Consider the following 17,991-nt stretch of genomic DNA (forward strand, 5'->3'; position numbering starts at 1 on the left):
TGCTTGTTTATTTTATTTTATTTATTTATTACATGTATAGGACCTCAAGGTTTATTTTTATTTGTTTGTTTTTTGTTTATTAAGTAATTACATTTATAGGACCTCAAGGTAACTCTTCATCATCCTCTCCCCCCCACCCCCACCCCTCGAACCTAGAGAATCTAGCCCTAGAAGATGGCATATGCATGTGGGGGCTTGGGGGTGGTTAGTTAAATTAGGAAAGTGCTATTGTTACATTGTGAAACCAGAGAGGAACAACTAGTACGTTTTTAAAATTGAATGCGGGCTGCCAGCATGGATTCAGAGAGAGGCTTAATTCCCGTCCTTTCCTTTTCCCTACCTTTCCAGGTGTTCCCCAGTCACTTCACACAGCAGCGGACCAAAGAGACCAACTGTGAAAATGAGCGGGAGCGTGGTAATAAGCAGTCAAGCAGTCCTTGCCCAGGTCAAATAGGCACAAGCGGCATCTCCACGGACTTCTGGGACTTGTTGGTCAAACTGGATAACATGAATGTTAGCCGCAAGGGCAAGAACTCCATCAAATCTGTGCCTGTGAGCTCTGGCTCAGAAGGGGAGAGCTCCCCCTACAGTTTGGAAGCCTCTCCACTGGGCCAGCTGATGAACATGCTGTCACACCCAGTGATCAGACGGAGCTCTCTGCTGACTGAAAAGCTGCTGCGCCTGCTGTCTCTCATCTCCATTGCTCTTCCTGAAAACAAGAACGCGGCTGAGGGGGCAACCAGTTACATTGTTCCTAATGCCACCAGCACCCCAGCTCCTGCCCCTACCCCTGCTCCCACTCCTGCCCCTGCCCCCCTCCCAGTCCCAGTCCCTGTTCCTGCTTCTGCCTTGGCAGCGGCAGCTGTCGCTGCAACTGCTGCTTCGATCGCCACTTCTGGGGCTGCTGCCACAGTAACCACCACGTCAACCGTTCCAGCGGCCGTGTCCAGTAAGTCCTCTCATTTGAGGAGGGGAGGAAAGAAAGGGAAACCTAATCTAGTTTTGCAGGGATTATAAGAGATAACTTAGACCTCACACCCAGCTACTAGGAGTCTCCCCCACTGACCTGAAAGGCAAAAATCATGTGACGGGGATATTTAGAATACAGTGGAGCAATATATGTACATTGCTGTGCTCCAAAATGAAAAGCAGAATACAAATCAAGTAGAATAAATGAAACTTGCTAACTCAAAGTAAAAATGAAAATATTTGAGTTTTTAAACATAGGAGAGAATGGAAAAGAACCACCCTAAAATACAGATTTTGCCTAGTAGAGAGAAAGAAAGATTCAGAGCCCAGGGAAGAACCCTCATTCTGAGAAACACACACAAAAAATTGCTCCTTACCTAGTTGTCCACATTTACATCTTAAGTATTGATTATGTTTATATCCTAAATATATAAAAAAGAGTATTTTTGAGTCACGTATATAACTTTTGCTCAGCATATAGTAACGTTTATTTTTATATTTGACCTGCTTAAAGAATAGAATAATTGCAGCAACTAAGTTAAACTAACAGGTCCACCATTCCTATGCAGCAACATGCAACAGAATACCCAAGAGTGCAAACAACCCTCCCCACGGGGGGGGGAGGGAGCTATAATGATAAATATCAAAAACACGGCAAACAAGCCAATGAAGTTGCTTTTTTTTTCCCCCAATGCAAAGTCAGATACCAGTGAAACCAAATCTAGCTCATCAATACGGAAATCTTTTTGCAGAGAAATGATACTATTGATATCTTGCTAACAATTTTCTGCTTTAATACTTTTGGAGAAAAACATAACTGTCCCTTGGGAAAAGTTAGAGTTTTGGTCCTTGTTTTTTCTGGTATGTCATTGACAGTATTATTATCTTTCCAAAAGAGAATTGTATTCAAGCTACATAACTGGAATCACTGGTAATCTTAGGCAAAATTCAAAGTTTCTGGTGTCTTGAGAGACAGGAGCCATTACAGTCTCCAGGCTGATTTTGCCTGATGAAGACATGGTCAGGATGGACTAAAGTTTCTTAAGATGTTTGATGAGTCAGCGTAGAGTGAGGATAACTATTATTTTTCAACACTGAATTGATCCAAAGTTGGACTGAAGAATGCTGCATATTCAAATCTAGCCCCATTATAGGCACCCATCTTGAAAATAATATCAGTTAGCAATGAAATGGTCCTGAGCTGCTCATGCCTAATTTACAGTGCATTTGTCTTAACCACAGCAGGACAATGTTTTAGCTAGATCTTGCTTGAATTGCTGAGGGCCAACAAATCTTTTACCCCTTCACTTGGAGATAAGCATAAGGTTGCCTCAGTTATAACCAAAATGTTCTGGATGCATTTACTTTTGAAACGAGTTTTCTAAATTGCTAAACTTTCTATTTCATTGGATTTAAGGGATTGGTGTTTCAGTTAATCCATTATCTCTTCTTCAATAGCAATGCGTCTCTTCTGTCTCCTTTAACAGAGGTGGCTTGTCAGCTGTTATCTTGATTAAGGAAGATCTTTTATATTAAAACTCGATCACAAGATTGCTATTTTCTGGGTGGTGGGAAAGATTATTTTAGCTGATGCCTCACATCCCGTACTGTTTTGTTTATCCAGTCATTCTCTGGTTTCTAAAGCTTTGTTGGACATAGCCATTTGGTTTCAAATATATCAGTATAGACAACATGAAAATTAACAATATTTTAAGAGAATAGTAAGCTGATGTTTTCCAGCTGAAAGCTGCAGTAGAAGTACCATAATGTGCTCTCACAGAATTGCTATAAATACGATTGTGTCTTCCCTTTTTCCTAAAAGCTCAAGGTGAACATGGGGGGTGGTGGTGTCACTTCTCATGTGATCCAGATAATAATTATGTGAGGCAGGTTGAACTAAGTTAATGACTTGTCCAAAGTGCCTGTGAACTTCACAGTTGAATAGAGACCTGAGCGTTTCCATTCTCCATCTGCTACCTTAACTATTGTTCTTGAATCTATTATCAGCATGGCTTGACTGGGAGAAATATCGATGGTAGAAGGGGTCTCTATTTTATTGGTTTCTGCAATGTGTTGAGACCTCCTAAAATAGAATTGTCAGAAAAACGTTCAGGAGAGGCTTGCACATAAAGTATAGAAGATTTCAATGCATCGGTTGTCAGGTCATTCAAATACTGAAGTTCAAATCCAAGGTGATATGGATTTTGCATGTGGTCTCTCTCTCTCTCTCTTTGCAGCTATCGCAAAACCAACCAAATCTCCAGCTAAGGTAGGCGAAGGAGGTGGTGGTGGTGGAGGTGGGACTGATAGCAAAATGGCAGCTTCGGGCCTAACGGAGAACCAGCTTCAGCTGTCCGTGGAGGTGAGTGACAATAGAGTGATGGGAGTGGCCCCACATAACATATCAAAGGGGGTGGGTAGAGGCCGAAATGTCTAGCTCTACAACAAAACTCTCTTTTCCTCTGCCAGGTGTTGACATCTCACTCTTGCTCTGAAGAAGGCCTGGAAGATGCTGCCAATGTTCTCTTGCAACTGTCACGAGGTGACCCATCCACACGTGACACTGTGCTGAAGCTCCTGCTTAACGGGGCCCGGCAACTGGGTTACACCCTTTGCAAACAAATAGGTAAATTATCTGTGTTGGAAGCACCATAGATTAAATACCCAAGTCTTGTCTTTTCCTTTGACCATCCCAATCCAGAGATGAAGCCAGAAAAAGGGGCTGCTTTAAAAGAAACAATGCGGTGCTCCTGACGTGCAAGTTTAAAGTCGCATTTGACAATACATTGTAGCCAATATTTAGAGCAGTCTCTCCTTGCAGCCAGGATTGTTTTAAAAGCCTTTTTCTCTTGGCTGTAAATTGAGATAATCCTTGTAGATCTTCCTCAGTACAGGGAACTGCATTCTGCAGGTAGCCCTTGCCTTGTTTAGTGACCATTGGATTTTGCAGCTGTTGGAAAAAATAGTTTTGTGAGCAGTCCTAACATTTACAACCATTGCAGCATCTCCACTTCAATCACAGGAGGTTTTACTTGACAACCACAGAACCTAGCAGTGGAGTTGCTGGTCCTAATTATGGTTGGCAAGCGAGAATTGCCTGTATGGGCTCCTATTAGGAAGCTATTTCTCTGAAACAGTGGCTATTGTTTGGCTATCTGAAGCTATTTCTCTGAAAAAGGGATCGCTGCTTCAAATAGAAGTGTGATTGCTTGTAGTTTTATGGATCCAGATTTGTTTCTGGAGGCCAAATAGATCCTTGGGATCTATTTCCTTGGGAGTCTTTGGATGTTCCCATTGCATCAGAATCCACTCGCAGAGTTGATCAGAAGTACCTTAGCGGATATTACCTGTAGGAACCAAAAATGATTTACGTCCAGGATCACCAATATCCTCCTGGCCACTCCCTCTGATGATCATCCATGAGTTCTAATTTTGCCTGATACTCAGTTATTTTTAACATGTGAAAGGAACATTTTTAACAGCTGCACCCCAGTTGTGGAATTGTCTGTCACGGGAAGGTTGGTGAATCCTTTTCACCGTTCCCTGTTCTCTCCCCTGGTACAAGCGTTCTCTGTTCAGACAGGGTTATTGTTGTCTTGGTTTTATGTTGGTGTAATTGTCAGCTGATCTTTTAATCCTGTCAGATCCAGTATGCAGTCTTGCATACTTTTTAAGAGCGGAAATAACAGCACGGGATATTCTCCTATGGCAGCATGGTCAGAGCGTTCTCTCTTCCCAGGTACACTGTTGGCAGAGCTGCGAGAATACAATTTAGAGCAGCAGCGCCGAGCACAGTGTGAGTCTCTCTCACCAGATGGGCTCCCAGAGGAGCAGCCTCAGACCACCAAATTGAAAGGCAAGATGCAGAGTCGGTGAGTCTCCTCTCAGCTGGTCCTTCTCTCCTCCTGTTGAGTGTACTTCGCTGACCTTTGCCCTTTCCAACCCTGCGCCCTCTCACAGGTTTGACATTGCTGAAAATGTGGTGATTGTGGCCTCGCAGAAACGTCCCCTGGGTGGTCGGGAGCTCCAGCTACCCTCGATGTCTATGCTGACCTCTAAAACCTCCACGCAAAAGTTCTTCTTAAGGGTGCTGCAGGTCATCATCCAATTGCGGGATGACACACGCCGTGCCAACAAAAAGGCAAAACAGACAGGCAGGCTAGGTATGTTGGGCAGGGGATCAATCCAGGCAGATCCTGAGGTTGCATCTGCCACACAGAATCCCCAGCCCAAAGCCCACATTGGGCTGAATCCAAATAGTCGGGGCTAGTTCTTCATTCTTTCTCTCTCTCTCTTTGTGTGTGTGTAGGTACTTCCGGTCTGGGCTCAGTTAGCAGCATCCAGGCCGCTGTTCGGCAGCTGGAGGCTGAGGCTGACGCCATTATACAAATGGTACGTGAGGGTCAGAGGGTCCGGAGGCAGCAGCAAGCAACAACGGTTAGCATGGTGCCTGTGGCGCTTGTAGGCCACTCATTTTGTTTATTTGAACCCCCTTTTTTCATTCTTTTTTTCTCATTGTTTCTCCTTTATGGTTATCTGCTCTTGTCATCAGAGCTTCTTTGTGCAGGAGAGGGAGCTTCATCACCTAACCACAGATATTTACTTCCCAGAGAGAAGGCTTGCTGCAGCAGGCTAGCTTAGGAGCATTGCTCTTTGGAGCTGGCCGGATCTCTTTCTCTCTGTGTCTTTTTAGAGTTGACTGAGAGTTCTTGCTTCAAAACTATTTCCAGAATGTCTTAACAAATTGTGTCCTTAGGGTTTTTCATTCATGCAGAATTGTTTTGTACTCTTAACTGTCTCAACATGTATTCTGTGTTCTTTTTTCTAAGTGGGCAGGTCTCTACCCTTTGGATGGCTTTAGACATATTTTTGCTAACTGTAACTTATTTGTTTGAGTGTTGAGAGATCTGTAGCGCAGTGGAGAAAGGTGACAATACAAATAAATGCCTGATCCTCTCTTTCTCAAGTCACTCCACTATGATAGAGCTTGTTCTTTCTTGCTATGAATAAATTAATCATACTCTCTTATTTCTATACCCCATTGAAACTATACCAGATTGAATGTAATCATATCACTTATTTTGCTTGGCCTGCTCCTGTTGGACTATTTGCCAAAGCAACGTAAGAGAGCTCTACAAAACTCAGGTGGAAAATAGCTTTGGCAGGATCAGAAGAAAATCATGGTTTTGAAATTCCAACTATTTTCTTAACAGCTAAGAGGATTGGCTGAACATTAGAAATACAGCACTTATGGACAAAATCAGTTTGGCACATTTTCCATTTTTGCTTTTTGATTGTTGAATTTATTAAATCTTTAAAAAAATTAAGATAGGCATTAGGATAACCTTTTGGCAAAGGTGCAAAAAGCAGTAGTCAGGAATCTCTGCTGTGGTCTCATCTGACAGTTCACAAAATAAAGTGCTTCAGAAGGACTCAAGTTTACTGACACGTTCTAGGATTTAACAAAATAACGGAATACCCCAAACTGCTAGAGTCATTAGTTGAATATATGTCTGATAACCATGGTTGTGGCTTACCTTTCTCTGCTCTTCCACCTTACTCTTTTCCAAACTTCAAAACACTCAGTTGAAGTGCTTGGTTGTGAATGAGCTGTGGTAGTGCTAACTCAATTTAGACCCAGCATCTATTTTGTACCATACACAATGGTGGTTGTGGAGTAAAGCCGAGTTTTACTTGCAGCAATTGTACAGCCTAGGTTAGAACATCACATCCATTGAGTTACAAAGTTCAAACTCTGAAGGCCTGTGCATCAACTACTTATTGCTGCCTTTCAGCAATACAACACTGCAATTTACTTCCGAGTTTTAGCAGCTAGAAATTATTTATTACATACCAGGCATAAGGCACGTCCATTGGTTGAATACAGCTTTTACTTGTGTATGTAATAAAAGCTGATACCAAATATATGAAATCCTTGGCCACTCCTCTCCAGACAGTTCATCGATAATCGTTTGCATCTTTGAGACCCTAATTCTCCAGTTTCCCAGGGTTTTTTTTCCAGCCAGCAAGATTATAAACGGTATTGTAGTAAGAGATGAGTCTCACACATTGATTTTTCTCAGTATAACCGAGTTTACTAATCAAGCCTTGATTAGCATAAGATTATTGTTTATGTCTCTTGTTAGATAAACAGTAGATAGAGTCAATATATTGAAGCCAAGCTGCTTTAGTACAGTATGTAACTTCAACTTATAAGTTCTCTCCTGCAGGAAAGGCTCCGATGACGGAATCCCACTTTTTTCCACTGCTGTTATTTGCTTTTATAGAATTTCTCATTCAAGTGCATGCAAAACCTTTGCTCCAGGCTATAAATGATCAGCCTTCATGCATCTCATGCTTCTTGCTTTTTTCTATCTACTTTTGTAGCGATGCCATTTTGTTAATTTTCTTCCTGCAAATTTTAGCTTGTATGCAGTAGCATGTTTAACCTCTTTTGGTCTTTGTGGTGGGTGGGTGGGTGGGAGGGAGGGAAAATTGGTAGTGCTACCATGTACAGTTCAGTGTGATTCCATTTTCTACCCTTTCTTGGGAAAGTGATTGGGCTAATCTCCCAGCACTTACTTCCCCAGTACTTCTAGGAGACTGCAGCATTTATTGGTGTGTTTCTCTTCTCTTCAGTCGGAGTCAAACCAAGCAGAGGGATCTGTAAGGAGGGATGAATCCCCAATGGATGTGGATCAGCCATCACCCACCACTCAAGACACCCAGTCAGTTGGTTAGTATCTTCAGCGTAGAAGGTTAATCAATGGCTGCCATTAATATGGGAGAGCAATTATATCTTAGAATGCCAGCAGTGGACAATCTGTGCGTGACCCTTATTTGCACTGCTCTGAATTATCTGAAATTGGCAGCCCACTGCTAAAAAAATTGAGAAATGATTACCTTCTGAGGTTGGCAGAAAACACTTCCCAGAAAAACACTTCCTAGTTTCCATGGTGTTTTGCTGCAATGGTCTCCTATGACACCATTGCTTTCCCATAGTCACAGAAAGCGTAATTATTTTTTCCACATCGGGGCTAGGTAATAAGCAATAATTTAATTGCTGTTTGCCCCTTGTTTGGTGTTCTCTTATTTTTTGGAAAAACACATTGCATGTCACAAATCTAGGAGTATCTGAGGGGAGGGTGGGGAGATTGCTTTTAAAGGTGTGGTCACGCTGAACTCCTCTTCCTTGTTTCCACAGTGTTGGAAGGGTCCCAGCAGGGTGAGAAAGAGAAAGAAGAACGCCCTCCAGATCTTCCTTTGCTCAGTGAGCAGCTTAGTCTGGATGAATTGTGGGACATGTTGGGCGAGTGTCTGAAAGAGCTGGAAGAATCCCATGACCAACACGCTGTGCTTGGTAAGGTTTCTGGGTTGCTTGTATGTGTCCAACTAGTTTAGCCCTCACTTCCTCTTGGGACTTATTTTTTCTTCTGCTTTCTCTTACAGTGCTGCAGCCTGCAGTGGAGGCCTTCTTTTTGGTGCATGCGACAGAGCGAGAAAGCAAGCCACCAGTACGCGACACTCGGGAAAGTCAGCTGGCTCATATCAAGGATGAACCCCCGCCACTTTCACCTGCCCCACTGACACCAGCCACACCCTCTTCCCTTGACCCCTTTTTCTCCCGTGAGCCTTCATCCATGCATATCTCCTCCAGCCTTCCCCCGGATACCCAGAAATTCCTCCGTTTTGCAGGTAAGCTCAAACTAAGGCACATCAGACTTAAGAGAATTGAAAGAGCACCAGAAATATTACCATAAGAGAATTAATAAGGGATGGAATGTAAATGATAAATCATGATTGGTACCATATGGTTAATTGGACTCAACTTTGGGGCAGAAGATATTCTGGTAGCTGAAAAATCAGTTGCTGGTTGGGAAGACTATGGATTTATCTTTGCCTCTCTCAACTTCAGAGACACATCGGACTGTGCTGAACCAGATCCTGCGCCAGTCCACTACCCACCTGGCTGATGGTCCTTTTGCGGTCCTTGTTGATTATATACGTGTGCTGGACTTTGATGTCAAACGGAAGTAGGTTTCAGAGTGGGATAATACTTGGGGTTTCTTCTTTAAAAATAAGGCAGCAGCAGGGAGTGAAAGTATGGCTCCATACTTTCTTTGAGCACTAGGACAGATTGTTCCATATTGGAACACTTTAATTTCCTACTGCATTTGAATCTTCTTGATATTTTTAATTATCTTAGTTGTTGGGATGACTGCAAAACAAGTAATAGTAACTTGTTAGACTTTTATTTTGTTGTGGGACAAATATACAACTATTCTTCTGCTTCCCAGATGTGATAAGCAAAAATGTTTTAACCTTCTGGCAGACTGCTGAATTTTTCTGTGCCTAAGAAAACTATGCTTAAGTTAATTTCAGTTTTCTGTGGTCATTGTCGTGACGACCACCCAGTGGCACAGTAATGCTGCATCCTCAATCGTCCTTTGCAGGTATTTCCGGCAAGAATTGGAAAGGTTGGATGAGGGGCTAAGGAAAGAAGATATGGCTGTGCATGTGCGTCGAGATCACGTCTTTGAAGATTCTTACCGGGAATTGCATCGCAAATCACCTGAAGAAATGAAAAACAGGCTGTAAGCGATATATTCTTGTCCAGTTGCTGAAATTTTGCTATAGCCTGTGGTGAAATTGGTGTCATGACATACTAATTATTATTAGTTATTTAGGGTTTTTGAATGCTGATATCCAGAAAAAAAAGTCATATAAAATAAATGTGTAGTTCAAATTTTCCCTTAAACTAAAGAGATAAGATAGAATTTGGCAGCTTTAATATCTCGCTGCCTCTGACAGTTGCTATTATGTATGTATACTACCTTCCTTCTCTAGGTACATAGTATTTGAAGGAGAAGAGGGCCAGGATGCTGGAGGCTTGCTACGTGAGTGGTACATGATAATCTCACGGGAGATGTTTAACCCCATGTATGCGCTTTTCCGCACATCACCCGGTGATCGAGTTACCTACACCATCAATCCTTCTTCCCACTGTAACCCCAACCACCTGAGTTACTTCAAGTTTGTCGGGCGCATTGTGGCAAAGGCAGTGTATGACAATCGGTTACTAGAATGCTACTTCACCCGTTCCTTCTACAAGCATATCCTGGGCAAATCGGTCAGGTAAGTAGTGCATTTGCTGTAGGGCTGTTAAATGAATGGATTTATCTCCTGAGCTTTCCTTTCTGGGAGTTACTTCTAATCCAGCCAGTTACCTGCAGGTACACAGATATGGAGAGCGAGGATTACCATTTCTACCAGGGACTGGTGTATCTCTTAGAGAATGATGTCTCCACACTGGGCTATGATCTCACGTTCAGCACTGAGGTAACCCCATGTTTAAAGTGGTAGCCTTGTCCTATTCTCTGGTTCAAGCTTTTTAGCACTCTTATGATGCCTCCCCTCCCCCCCTTCGTCCTGCCAAATAGGTTCAAGAATTTGGTGTATGTGAGGTACGTGACCTCAAGCCCAATGGGGCCAACATTCTGGTGACTGAAGAAAACAAGAAGGAATACGTGCACTTGGTGTGTCAGATGAGAATGACAGGTGAGTCGGGACACAATGGATCTGGGACGGGGCAGGGTCCAAGCCATGTATCTATCAGTTCTTGGGCTTTCTGAAACTCCTGTGCCCAACTAACTGCATGACAGATGGTAAACTTTATATAGAAAATTGCACACAGAGCCAATATGAAAAATCATTGATTTATAGATTGCATTCTATGGAGAATTAGGGATTAATGAAGGAAGAATCTTTCTCATGAAGCATCCTGTTTTCTTCTGGCAGGGGCAATCCGCAAGCAGCTGGCTGCCTTTTTGGAGGGCTTCTATGAGATCATCCCCAAGCGCCTCATCTCCATCTTCACTGAACAGGAGCTGGAGCTTCTAATCTCGGGGCTACCTACCATTGATATTGATGACCTGAAATCCAATACAGAGTATCACAAGTATCAGGCAAACTCCATCCAGGTTAGGCTTTCAGTTCCAGGCAGGTGCCTGCTTATCTTGCATCTAGAGAGGCAGTATTAAGATCGAACTGGGGGGTGGGGTTGTTTAAATATTCCAGAATTCACCATATTATTATCCAGAATTCATCAAACGTTCCAGAATTCGTCGTGTTGAAATATTCCAGAATTCCTTCTGTTAAAGCTTCATTGAAATGGGTCCCTTTCTGGGACTAAATTGTCCTTATGTTTATCTTTTTTGGATAGCCTCTTATTTTTTTCCAGAGGATCCAAAATGTTTCATCATTTTTGAACCAAAACAAAACTCCTGACATTGCCCTCCACTCTTTCCTTTGTCCCCCGTAGATCCAGTGGTTCTGGCGAGCACTGCGTTCCTTTGATCAGGCTGACAGAGCGAAGTTCCTGCAGTTCGTCACTGGCACATCCAAGGTGCCCTTGCAGGGCTTTGCTGCCCTAGAGGGCATGAATGGTATCCAGAAATTTCAGATCCACAGAGATGACCGCTCAACGGACAGATTGCCTTCTGCTCACACGTGGTAAGGGGCCAAGTGGGAGTGTTGGATAAAATCCATTATTGAGATGTGTTTTTGTTTCTCAGAATATTCCCAGGTCTTTTTTTTTTTTTTAGTGTTTCCCTCTGCAATAACTCCTTCATCTAAAAGAAATAGCACTGTTGAAGAATCCAAACCATTAATCAACTTCTGCAAGATCTAGATTTTTTTTTTTTGTGCTACCCTTTTGTGTATTTATATTTGTCCCATGACACAGCTACTTAATGAAGAAATTATTTTCCTGCAATATCTGGGGGGAGGTTTTGTTTTGTGGGGGATTTTTATACCACTCCAGTTAATCTCCTACTTAGGTCTGCTGTGCAGCTGAAGGAAAAAAACAAAACCAAATGAAGGAAGAATTGGTGATATATGTATATAATCTGAATTGGTAGTGATTAATTTTCAAAAAGGGGAGTGCAGATCCCTAGTGAGAGTTATTGCAAGCAAGCAGTGTAGCTGATTGCTGTTCCTTGCCTTCCCTCCTTTAATTACTGTTTTCTTCCACCAGTTTCAACCAGCTGGACCTCCCTGCCTATGAAAGCTATGAGAAACTGCGTCACATGCTGCTACTGGCCATCCAGGAATGCTCAGAAGGCTTTGGCCTGGCATAAGGGTGGCTCCAGCTGCCATATTTTTCTACTGTCAGACTTGGGGAGCAACGGGAGGGAGTGGAACCAAGTGATGCTCCTCCTCCTTTTCCAACCACCTGTGTGTGTGTGCGTGCCCTGCTGCCCCCTTACTGAAGAGAGCCACAGAACCCCAGCCGTCATTGGAGGCGGAGCAGGGTGGGGTGCAACCCGGAGAGAGAAAGACAAATTATATATACAAATATATATATATTTTTTGGTTTAGTTTGCATTTCTTAATTTGTGCTTGGAATGTGTTGATTAGGCGGCGGGAGGGAGCATTTGGATTCTTTTGTTGGTCTCTTTCCTTGGCACCCATTTGCTGCTGGAAGGGAACCTAAGGTTTAAAAAAATTCCAAAAAAGGAAAAAAAATAAAAGCCCACTCTTGATAAGATTGTTTGTGCCTGTATTCATTCAGGAGGAGGGATGAAAATTGAAAGAAACAGTGGGCTTTGCCAGGAAAAAAAAGTCTTGGATGGTTACCACAACAAAAATGCAGTTTCTTGATTTTTATGTGAAGATACGGTTATATAATAAAAAATTGGAAGTCCTTAATAGGGGAAAAAGCAGATTGCATACGGTGAGATTATTGAACTAGCATGCCATATGGCTTTCTGAGTGATCAGTGATGCTTTAATTTGCAGTACACATAATGGAGAAAGAAAGTGACTTAGAAAAATCCAGGTTGACAAGACTGCCATCTTGTATGTTGTGGCTAAAATTCTCTCTCTCTCTCTCTCTCTCTCTCTCTCTCTCTCTCTCTCTCTCTCTCTCTCATGCACATTTATTACACAACCCATGCCATTCCCCCCAAAAAAATTGATTTATCTACTGCTGCAGTGGAAATCACAATAACTTTTCAAAATTGCACTGAATTTGAAGGTCTTTCTATTGTGATTTGGCGGGGTGTGTGTGTGTGTTAAACCTTCCTCAGGATTCCTGCACCATTTACACTGTATGCTTATTATTTGAGAACTAAAAGGAATTGCTAAGCACGGGAAGGCAAATGTTCAAAACATCTGGACAGTAACCCCTGAAGTAAGTTTTCATGATTCATGCCTGCTCTTGATTCATTAAAAAGATCCTCAGAATTTGAAAACTGGATGGCTGTAGTGAGAGGCCAGGAGAGTCACAGACTGAACATAACAACGTATGCTGTTTCTCCGTCGAAAAGTCGGAGAAAAATTTCCTCCTAAGCAACTGCATTATAAATTGAGGCAGGGGTGGGGAGGTGTAGTTTTTTTTTTCCTGGAAGAATAAATTGGAAATAGTGTTTTTCTGCACAACATGAACATTTCAATATGAGTTTGCACAGATTTGTAAGATAACATATAATTGAGCTTAAAGAAATATATTTAGCAATACTCACGTCACTAAATACAGCCTTTGATTTGTGCGTACTCTTTTTAGATGGAATTGCCCATATGCAGTTTGGAATTTCTGCATGACTAATGTGTGATCTGATCACTGCTTTATAACTACCTCCAAGGCTTATGAAGGATTTTGAATTTTTCTAATTGTGCCTCTGCTCCCTTTAGACCAAGGGTGTCAAACTCGCATCGTCACATGACATATCACAAATTTTTTCCCCTTTGCTAAACCAGGTGTGGACGTGGCCAGCGCATGACGCATCCAGGCTGTGGGCCGCGTGTTTCACAGCCCTGCTTTAGACTGTTGGCTTCTTAGTTCCTTGTTTTTTTCTTTCACTATTTCACTATTCATTGACCTCAGAGATGGATTAACCCAAATCTATCTTTAATTCCAGTTCTCTGTGAATATCAGATCAGATCAGGCCCTTCCTTTCCTTATTCTTTGCAAGAATTTCAACAATCAGCTGGCATCAAATAGTCACCTGAAATTGACCAGTGCGTCACAGTGCTATTTGCCTACTCCAGTTTTATTTTAAGCATGCTGGCCTATTACAGTCAGACTCTCTCCTTTCGCTGAGAGAATAGGATAGTATCAATATATAGTTAGTGGGAAGAAGAGATTGAGTAACTGTCTTAGTAACAGGAGGAGAAAACGGTTTTGTGTGCATTTGTAGGAGGGGGCTTGTGTGTGAGAATATGTGCATGCATTCAGAAGTCAATTTACAGACATGGTAAATTGATAATTAAAAGATAATTTTATTCAGTAAAATTAAAAGATAATTTTATTCAGTGCTTTGTTTTCTGAAAATTGCCCTTACTGATCCTTCTTGATGTTGGCCAGTAATAAAGATGGGCATTCCAGCTCTATTACGTATAGAAGGGAGTGTGCACAATCGAAGCCCCCAGGCTATAGGAACTTAACAAAAGCCTTGAATGCAGCCCCATGGGTCTTCCAAAAATTGTCAACAATTTATGTTCAAGGTGACCAAAACTTGGGAGTAACATAGTATGTCTTCTCTGTGAATTACAGTACAATATAGATGATTCTTCCTTTCTTCTGAGTGGTTATTGGCTCAAGGTCACCATTCATTTTGTGTCTTAAGAAATTTTTTAATCTTAGTTTCTCTGGTCCTAGTATCACACTAACCACTGTATCTCCCACATAAAATGATTTCACAGATCTGTGGCTTAACAGCAGAAGGGATACAGGCACAATGGCTGTATTCCTATACTCATGCTATGCCCAAAACAAAGCCTTGTATGGCCTAATGAGATTTCAAATAAGTCCTAGCTTAGCAACAGAGTGCAGACAGCACAAGATCAAAGGAAGAGGGCATGCTCTAAACAAAATGCATAAGATGTTTCAAATGTTTGTCAGTTGGAAGAGCTGACAGCCCAAGTTCAAGAGCCGAGCTCAACACAACAGGGTGAGTTTCTGTTACTTGCCCTGGCTCCTGACCACTTAGCAGTCCAAAAACATGCATATGCAAGTAGATTAATAGGTACCACTTTGGTGAGACGGTAGCAACGTTCTATGCACCTTTGCCACATGACAATGGAAATTGTCTTCAAGACAACACTGGCTCTCGATCAAGAAACATGATCACTGTGCCATAAAATCTGAGACAACTGACAGGAAAAGCTTTACCATTTTTAACTTACCAACAACTACTAAACTACTGTGTTTAGTTATGGCAGTATGTTAACGACAGACAATTCTGGGTATACATGAGTTGGTTAAAGCCGTTTGATCAGTTTACAGCTGAGATGAGATAGTTCCAGAAGACTCAGCCTTTTTCTGACTTCTGGGAAACGTCCGTTTCCTCTGGATTCGGTATCAAGGATCAGGTTCAAAATACCATTTCCATGTTTGGGGTATGCCAAGTTTACGCTAACATCATGTTTGGCCCAACTGAGCATCCATAATCCTAACAATAGCACTAAAAATGCAAATATCTTATTTGTTTGATTTTTATTTTGCCTTTTTAACTCAAAGTGCCAAACATACTCCAGCCTCCTATTTTCATCACAACCACCACCTATGAGATGTGCTGGGCTGCATGGAAAAGACCAGCTGACTTTCATGCCTAAGGCAGGACTAGAACTCTCAGTCTCCCGGTTTCTAGGCCCCTACCCTAACCACTATATGAAACTGGCTCTCTAATACTGCTCTCATACCTGACCTTGGTTCCAGTTACTCTTAACAGTGCCTAAAATACTTCTTTAAACTCTTTTTAAGCTAATTATCCATAAACCTAGATATCTAACAGCTGCTAAGGTGACTTGGAAGTTCATAATGCACTACCAGGGTTTTTAAGTTTTAACTATTACGTTTTTCATAACCTACCTAAGAATGGAGGTGGGGAACAAAACTGGACAAATGGGGAGAGGGACCTTAAGGAGCCAGGAAGGCATGTCATACCTGCAAAGGGAAATAAATCCAGCTGACCTTGGATGCAACTCTAAAGGAGCACAATTTTTTTCTTCTTAGCATTTTCTCACAAGTGCAGGGTCTGTTTCTTTAATCCCTGTTCTCTCCCCCTCAGTCCTTCCTAAGATTTAGCACTGGTCTTCCTTTCAGGACTGGTTTAATATTTATATATGATGGTAGTTTTCTTCCTCCAGAACAGGATACTGATGGATCTTCAGTCTCTCAAATTCATAAGACAGCTCTGAAATAGCGCTGCTTTTCAGTCCAGCCCTTGGCCCGAATTTCTTGAAGGTTAAATAAGGGAGGAATGGTATATCTTACATATGCTACCCCTGGTCTCTTCCCAGGAAGGGTGGGATATTAATGTGAGAAATCTAGGTAAATCCTGTTCAATTTGCTTAGGCCAGTGTTTCTCATGTTTCTTGATAACTGGGGAATTCTGGAAGTTGGAGTCCAAGTATTGCAAACACTTACTTAGACTAAAGTGAAACTGGCAGAAACACCTTTTAAAATTCATGTTTTAAAAAATACAGCTCTAAGCAGAAAAGTGGCAGTTGGCTGCAGGATGGAGTGAAAATGTCCCTTCTAGCCATTTATCAGCAACAGTAAGAAACCATATCTTATGAGGAAACATAAATTAGCCATTGTTAAAATGAATAGCAATTACCAGCCACAAAATGTGAACATAACAATCCTCAGTGTTGTTGAGCAGCCCAGTCTTCAAGTCTATTATTTATTTCCTATCAAAAGCTGACAACAAAATGTTACTAACTTAACCAATGCAATGATTCACTTAACAACTCTGGCGAGAAAAGTCACAAAATGGCAAACTCACTTAACAACTTAGCAATATGAATTTTGGATTCAATTGTGGTCATAACTTGAGGACCACCTGTATTTCCTTGCATTTTCTAAGTGGAGTCAGGCCTTGAAATTTTCTGCCATTCTGCCATCAAGTTAATGTGCAAGCCTGGCTTTCCTCACTCGCCTCACGCCATTCCTATGTTCCACACAGTATAGCGACAGTACAGAGATGCTCTAGAAAACATCTTTAAACCATAGACAGCTATGCCTCATTAAGACTGGGAGATGGAATATGCAGCTTTGGATAGGCCTTGGCTGTAATAGTGCGGAGGCCTGAAAATATACATGCCATGAATATTCTGATTTTTAGAGCCATGGTGGTGCAGTGGTTAGAATGCAGTACTGCAGGGCTAACTCATTGCTCACTCCAGGAGTTCAATTCTGTGCGGCTCAAAGTTGATTCGGCCTTCCATCCTTCTGAGGTGGGTAAAATGAGGGCCCAGATTGTTGGGGGCAATAGGCTGACTCTGTAAATCGCTTAGAGAGGGCTGTAAAAGCACTGTGAAGCAGTATACAAGTCTAAATGCTATTGCTATTTAGAAGGGGGGAGGTGTCTGTGTGTGTGTTTGAGGGCTGCTGTTTTTAATAAGTAATCAAACTAATAACCGCAAAGTGTGAGGCTATATTTATGCATAGCCTTTTCTGTCCATACTGAAGGACCATCCAGTTGACTTGAATTTCGGCCATGGTTAATACTCCTCCGCACAGCTAACTTTACTGTTCCACATTTACATTGTAAAGAACTGGTGTGAACATTCAAACAAAGCATTTGATAACTCAAGATTATCCCAGGACTGTTTTTCCAACAGAACAACACAATTTTTTCAAAAGTGGAAAAAATTCATGTCAAGAAGTATCCTAGGAGATATAGTATAACTAAGGAACTACTTAAAGCAGAAAGGAAATGAGGATATAACTTTCCATTGATGACATTTCTTATTTGCCTTTTTACAGTATAAAGGTGTATTGATATACAATATATTGCATGTACATATATGCAAGAGAGTTGCCAAATGGCCAGAAAAGCAACGATTATCATTTTGCGGCTACAAAAAGGTTGAAATACCTACACTTCAATAGATGAAGTAGCTGTTTCAGGCATTGAGTCTGGCTAAAAGATGGCAACCCTGGATGACCGTTAACAACACTGTATTCCTCCAAATAAGTATCTAAACAATGTACCAAGAGACTGTAAAATAGGGA

The 17,991-nt window shown here is 41.8% G+C and overlaps 1 protein-coding gene across 10 annotated transcripts in view; it reads left to right on the forward strand.

Annotated features, from left to right (window-relative positions):
• HUWE1 (HECT, UBA and WWE domain containing E3 ubiquitin protein ligase 1) overlaps nucleotides 1–12,515 on the forward strand; it is a 102,681-nt gene extending 90,166 nt beyond the window's left edge. For 8 of the 10 annotated variants that reach the window (XM_087925711.1, XM_087925709.1, XM_087925716.1 and 5 more), the window contains 17 exons: nucleotides 349–949; nucleotides 3,207–3,331; nucleotides 3,439–3,595; nucleotides 4,709–4,841; nucleotides 4,930–5,132; nucleotides 5,279–5,406; nucleotides 7,609–7,705; nucleotides 8,174–8,329; nucleotides 8,419–8,664; nucleotides 8,885–9,002; nucleotides 9,423–9,563; nucleotides 9,817–10,104; nucleotides 10,203–10,308; nucleotides 10,410–10,527; nucleotides 10,768–10,949; nucleotides 11,291–11,481; nucleotides 12,005–12,515. In XM_087925711.1, the coding sequence (XP_087781837.1) occupies nucleotides 349–949; nucleotides 3,207–3,331; nucleotides 3,439–3,595; nucleotides 4,709–4,841; nucleotides 4,930–5,132; nucleotides 5,279–5,406; nucleotides 7,609–7,705; nucleotides 8,174–8,329; nucleotides 8,419–8,664; nucleotides 8,885–9,002; nucleotides 9,423–9,563; nucleotides 9,817–10,104; nucleotides 10,203–10,308; nucleotides 10,410–10,527; nucleotides 10,768–10,949; nucleotides 11,291–11,481; nucleotides 12,005–12,107 (3,093 nt within the window). In that variant the 3' untranslated portion in view covers nucleotides 12,108–12,515. The remainder of the gene's footprint in view (nucleotides 1–348; nucleotides 950–3,206; nucleotides 3,332–3,438; nucleotides 3,596–4,708; nucleotides 4,842–4,929; nucleotides 5,133–5,278; nucleotides 5,407–7,608; nucleotides 7,706–8,173; nucleotides 8,330–8,418; nucleotides 8,665–8,884; nucleotides 9,003–9,422; nucleotides 9,564–9,816; nucleotides 10,105–10,202; nucleotides 10,309–10,409; nucleotides 10,528–10,767; nucleotides 10,950–11,290; nucleotides 11,482–12,004) is intronic. The other 2 variants (XM_087925714.1, XM_087925718.1) reach the window with 2 other exon arrangements.
• The last annotated feature ends 5,476 nt before the right edge of the window (nucleotides 12,516–17,991 follow it).

This window comes from Pseudonaja textilis, chromosome 2, assembly GCF_049901715.1.
Source record: "Pseudonaja textilis isolate UNSWEBS1 chromosome 2, rPseTex1.2, whole genome shotgun sequence".
Lineage (NCBI taxonomy): Eukaryota > Metazoa > Chordata > Lepidosauria > Squamata > Elapidae > Pseudonaja > Pseudonaja textilis.